Source organism: Chelonoidis abingdonii, chromosome 9, assembly GCF_003597395.2.
Source record: "Chelonoidis abingdonii isolate Lonesome George chromosome 9, CheloAbing_2.0, whole genome shotgun sequence".
NCBI lineage: Eukaryota > Metazoa > Chordata > Testudines > Testudinidae > Chelonoidis > Chelonoidis abingdonii.
The window spans coordinates 85,555,533-85,561,284 of NC_133777.1; the positions used below are offsets into that span (position 1 = coordinate 85,555,533).

At 64.9% G+C, this 5,752-nt stretch overlaps 1 protein-coding gene across 1 annotated transcript; it reads left to right on the forward strand.

Annotated features, from left to right (window-relative positions):
* The first annotated feature begins 1,426 nt into the window (after positions 1-1,426).
* On the forward strand, positions 1,427-3,511 carry MESP2 (mesoderm posterior bHLH transcription factor 2). The gene is made up of 2 exons (XM_032794282.1): positions 1,427-2,335; positions 3,320-3,511. The coding sequence occupies exons 1-2, from the start codon at positions 1,427-1,429 to the stop codon at positions 3,509-3,511; spliced, it is 1,101 nt and encodes a 366-aa protein (XP_032650173.1).
* The last annotated feature ends 2,241 nt before the right edge of the window (positions 3,512-5,752 follow it).

Sequence of the window (5,752 nt, forward strand, 5' to 3'; positions counted from 1 at the left end):
GGGAGGCCAGGCCAGGAACCACGCAGACCCCGGGTTCTGGGGGGTAGGGGAGGCCAGGCCAGGAACCACGCGGACCCCGGGTTCTGGGGGTAGGGGAGGCCAGGCCAGGAACCACGTGGACCCCGGGTTCTGGGGGGTAGGGGAGGCCAGGCCAGGAACCATGTGAACCCCGGGTTCTGGGGGGTAGGGGAGGCCAGTCCAGGAGCCATGTGGACCCCGGGTTTGGGTGGGGGTAGGGGAGGCCAGTCCAGGAGCCATGCGGACCCCAGGCTCTGAGGGGAGGGGAGGCCAGACCAGGAGCCATGCGGACCCCGGGTTTGGGGCGGGTAGGGGAGGCCAGGCCAGGAGCCACGCAGACCCTGGGTTCTGGGGGGGTAGGGGAGGCTAGGCCAGGAGCCACGCAGACCCCGGGTTCTGGGGGGGTAGGAGATGCCAGGCCAGGAGCCACGCGGACCGTGGGTTCTGGGGGGTAGGGGAGGCTAGGCCAGGAGCCACACAGAGCCCAGGTTCGGGGGGGCTAGGGGAGGCCAGGCCAGGAGCCACGCGGACCCTGGGTTCTGGGGGGTAGGGGAGGCTAGGCCAGGAGCCATGTGGACCCCAGGTTTGGGGCTGGGAAAGCCGGGCCAGGTGCCCCCCAGACTCCACATTTTAGTGCTTGTTGCACTTTAATCTAGCAGAGGAAGATCTAACATGATCTAACATCTGGCAGCTGAAGCTTGACAAATTCAGCCTGGAAATTTAGCGTGGGTGTTTCCCAGGACAGGTAACTAAGCACTGGAACAACTTACAAGGGGCATGGTGGATTCTCATCATTGAATTTGATGTAACAGACCCACTCCATTCAGCCAGGAATTAACTCAGGGACGTCTCTGGCTTGTCATGCAGACAGGTGACACCTGTCCCTTCTGGCCTGAAATCTCCCAGTCTGCCCACTGCAGCAGTGTGCAGCTGGTGGAGCTGGGAATGGGCCCCAGGTGTCCTGGGCTTTCACCGCGGGCACAGCCTTGCCCTTAGTCGAGGCAAAGCGCTCGGGGGCTCTCTCCTGGGGAAGGTCAAGGGCCCAGCGTAGCTGGGACACTGAGGAGCTCCCGCTGGCCCAGCCCGGGGCATTGTGGGATTGTGCTGCTTGACTTGAGGAGGGATGGTAAGAAAATTAGCAGCTCTCACTGGCATGTGAATTGGCCCCTGCACACTTCCCAGCTCAGGCAGCCCCAATTAAAGGGCAGAGGAGTCAGAACTGACACCTCTGCAAATGGGGCTGGCTTTCCCAGGGGCCTCCTGCCTCAGTCCCAGCCAGGCCTCTGTGGGTTTTGACACCTCCATGCAACCTGCCAAGGTGCCACTTCACACCTCCGGCCTCAGCATAAAGCCCAGGGCTGCTGCGCTCTCCCCACACACAGCCTGGGAAGCCCCAAGCCCTGACGCCATGGCCAGCTGTCCTGCCCGGCTCCTAGCCCAGGATCTCCAGCTGCTCCCGAGCCAGGCCCTGCTGCAAGAGTGGGGCTGGGCCCACTCAGACTCCACCTCTCCCACCTCCTCCTCAGACTCCTATAGCCTGTCCCCTTCTTCTGCACTCCTGGCTTCCCAGGAGCCCCTCCACGGCTGCCTCCCAGGGCAAGCACCCGCTCTGCCCCCCAAGCTCCAGGCAGATCCCTGCTGCAGCAGCCAGAGGGCACCGGGCAGGGCGGGCGGTGGGCAGAGGCAGAGCGCCAGCGAGCGGGAGAAGCTGCGCATGAGGAATCTGTCCAAGGCTCTCCACACCCTGCGACGCTACCTGCCCCCCTCGGTGGCACCGGCTGGCCAGAGCCTGACCAAGATTGAGACCCTGCGCCTCGCCATCCGCTACATCTCCCACCTGTCGGAGCTGCTGGGGCTCAGCGAGGAGACGCTGGCCCAGAAGAGAGAGGGCCCACGCCGGCACTGCCAGCTGTGCCCCGAGGGGCTGGGTTGCTGCCAGGCCACGACCCCTGGCCTCCGGGCAGCATCTCCAGCTGCAGAGTCCTGGGTGTCGCCCACCTGCTGCCCTGCCGCAGGGACACCCCCTGAGCTGGTTTGGACTCAAAGTACTGGAGCAGCATCCTGGGTGTCACCCACCTCCTGCTCTGAAACAGGGACTCCCCCGGAGCTCCATGGGGCCTACATCTCAGACATAATGGCCTGGGGCTCGCCCACCTCCCGCCCCAAGGCAGGGAGCCCTCAAGAGCCCCATGGCACAGCATCCTGGGGATCCTGCACTGATCCGGCAGCTCGCCTGGAGCCCAACGGGATCAGAGTCACGGACGCAAGGCACTGGACATCGCCCACGCACTGCCCCCTGCTGGCTGCTTTCTACCAGGTACGCACTGCACTCTGGGGGGGCCCCTTCCCTGCCCCATGTGCTACAGAGACCCCGGCAGGAGGTTGGCAGCATCCACACCGGGCCAGATTCCCCTAGGGGACCCAAGCTGGTGGGCCATAGTGCCTGCTTGCAGCCTGTGGGCTCTGCACAGGGCAAGCCTGGGGCACTGGGCCCTGGCGGGACGCTTCTGATTGGAATGCCATGCCGGAGAGATCTGGGCTGGCTCCTCAGGCTCCTCCAGCAGCAGGAGCTTGGAAGCCAGGAGCCTCCCTTTAATGTGCTTCTCTCTGCCCCCTGGGGTCCCCTGAGCCACTCTGCCCAAGCAATGCTGGCAGGGTGACCAGGCAGAAAGCCCTCCCGCTTGGTGTTCAGTGCAGGGTTGAGCCACACGTGCCACTGGGCATGGAGCCCCAAGGGTCTGCTGTGACAGCCAGGTGCTACCAGTGCACCTGGATCTGTGCCCGAGCGAGATGGGTTCTGTGCTGGGAGCCCAGGGAAGGATGTGGGCAAGGCGGGGGCACAGCACACTGCAGCTTCAGAGCCTGTGCAGACGTGCTAGGTCTGTACCATGCGCTCCCCGGCTGCAGGAGGGAGCATCTGGTCAGAAACAAGGGCTTGCTCTCCGTGCCAAGGCCAACCACGGGGGGCTGCTGCAGGGACCCCAGGACCCTCCCATGCTGCAGAGCAGGAGGCCTGGCCAGGGACATAATGTGCAGAGCCCCGAGTGTGCCCCACACACGACTCCAAGGGACTATGCAATGGGGCTCCTCAGCCAGAGGCTGGGGCGACATGGAGCCTAGCGGGGAGGGGAAATGCTCCCTCAGAATGCAGCTGAGGTGCACAGGATCTGTCCCTGCAGCGCCCTGGGCAAGGGGGGGCCTGAGAACTGGGGGCAGTGGAGTCTGGCGGGGCCTGCAGTGCGCCTCACCCCAGCCGGCCCACCTGGCACCTTGTTAAACACGCCTTTTCCTTTGGCACAAGGCAGGGCCCACGTCGCCAGGCCTGGAGTGGTCCATTGACCCCAGCCCCCAGCCAGCCTGCAGCCACTACAGGGCCATCCCGGCAGAGCCAGCCCAGCAGCAGGAATGGGGGGCAGCTGGCACTGAAGAGGTGCTGAGAAGCAGGACATCGGCCACGTTTGGGTGCGGAGCTACGGGGCTCTTCACGGACTAGCGCTCAGTGCAGCAGCTCCGCTCGCAGCAGGTCCCTGCCGGGGCCCCACTCTTCACACTGGCTGTGCCTGGCAGGGAAAGGCCTTTCTGATTAAACCCTTTACACCCTGCCCTTGCTCCTGCTGCTGTTATTGTAGGGTCACTCAGCCGGGTTTGTTGCTCACTGAATGGGCTGGTGGGCCCGGCTCTGGGAGCAGGCAGGTGCTGTGGGTGGGAAGCAGCTCTAGGATCAGGCAGGTACTGAGGAGCAGGGGTGGCTCTGGGTGTGGGCGGGTGCTGGGCAGAGTGGCTCAGGTGGGAGCAAGTGGGCCCTGGGCAGGCCCTGCTCTGGGACCAGGCAGGTACTAGGGGACAGGGGATGGCTCTGGGAGCAGGCGGGTGCTGGGGAGGTGGCTCTGGGAGTGGGTGGGCACTTGGCAGTCCCCACTCTGGGAGCGGGTGGGTGCTGTGTGGGGCGGCTCTCGGAGTGAGTGGGGACTGGGGGCCTGGCTCTGGGAGCAGGCGGGTGCTGGGGGGGTGGCTCTGGGAGTGGGTGGGCACTTGGCAGGCCCCACTCTGGGAGCGGGTGGGTGCTGTGTGGGGCGGCTCTCGGAGTGGCTGGGCACTGGGGGCCTGACTCTGGGAGCAGGCGGGTGCAGGGGGGGTGGTTCTGGGAGTGAGTGGGCACTTGGCAGGCCTGGTGTTGGGGGATAGGGAACAGATCTGGGAGCAGGTGGGCACTGGGGCAGGCAGCTCTGAGTGGGTGGGGACTGGATGCCTGGCTCTGGGAGAGGGTGGGTGCTGTGTGGGGCGGCTCTCAGAGTGGGTGGGGACTGGGGGCCTGGCTTTGGGAGAAGGCGGGTGTTGGGGGAGGTAGGGCCCAGGTCTGGGAGTGGGTGAGGCGGGGCGTCTCTGGGAGCAGGCAGACACAGTTTCTGAAGGCAGGGTGGGTGGATGGTGATGGGCACGGAGCCACATGACCAGGGTCCCTGCTCCTCTCATGCTCTGATCTGGCTCACGCTCACGTTACATTTTTCCAGCAGGCCCAGATTTCATTAGCCCCCTGCCAGGACGGGGAGTTCCCCCACTGGCGTTGTCAGCTCCCTACCCGGCTGTGTGGGCAGGGCTGGGCTGCCTGCTTGAGAATTACCCAGTCCCTTCCTATGCTGTCTGGGAGCAGGGCCTGGCACTGCCCCCCAGGGGGCTGCTGAGGGGGACCCGTTGTCGTACCATGTGGGGCTGACGTGGGGGACCTGACATGGTGCTGTGTGGGGCTGATGGGGGACCCAGAGTGGTGCTGGGCAGGGCCTGGGGCTGTGTGGGGCTGAGGAGGGGACCCAGCGCGGTGCTGGGCAGGGCCTGGTACTGTGTGGGGCTCACAGGTCTCAGCATCCCCTGGGCAGTGGCCTGGAGAATGGGTCATTGATGTAGCACTGAACTCAGGCGAGCATGCTTCCCCATGTGGTCAGCCCCTGCCCATAGCACTTCTTGGAGACAACTGGGCAGAGCACAAAGTCAGCCCAGGTGGAACTAGACCCATCTCGCCCCGCAAGCCCAGGAGCCCCTTGGCAGCCTGCAGAAACAGCAATGGCAGTCCAGCACACGTCTGACTTGGCCTCAGCCCCCCAAAGCTGGGAGCTCCAGGCCCTGCTCCCCAGACGTAGCCAGAGGATCTGGGTGTTCGGGGAGATGGGCACGGACTCACGGGGACATGGGAATCATGAGGGTGGGGTAGGGTTGTCATGGGGGTCACAAGGATGGGGGTCATGAGGCAATGGGGCCACGTGAATCACAGCGGGTCATGGGGGTCACAGGGAGAGGGCGGTCAAGGGGACTTCTGGGGCCTGGGGTCACTGGGAGGACCCAGAAATGGAGGTGCCACATTCCTGGCAAGGAAATTGTGCTACTAAGTGGCTCCAGACCCGCGCATGGCACAACATGCAGGTGAACGGGCACACGTGCCTGGCTGGCTTAGGGGTTTGGAACAGGTCCCGTATGAGGGGAGACTAAAGAGGCTAGGCCTCTTCAGCTTGGAAGAGAAGAGACTAAGGGGGGATATGATAGAGGTCTATAAAATCATGAGTGACGTGGAGAAAGTGAACCTGCCAGCTCTCCTCCTCCTGCCTGCCCCCACCTCTCCTCCCCTGCCTGACCCCAGCTCACTTCCCCCCCACCTGCCCCCAACATGCCAGCTCTCCTCCGCCCTGCCTACCCCCCCCTCTCCTCCCCTGCCTTGCCCCCACCCGCCCGCCCCCCCCCCCCC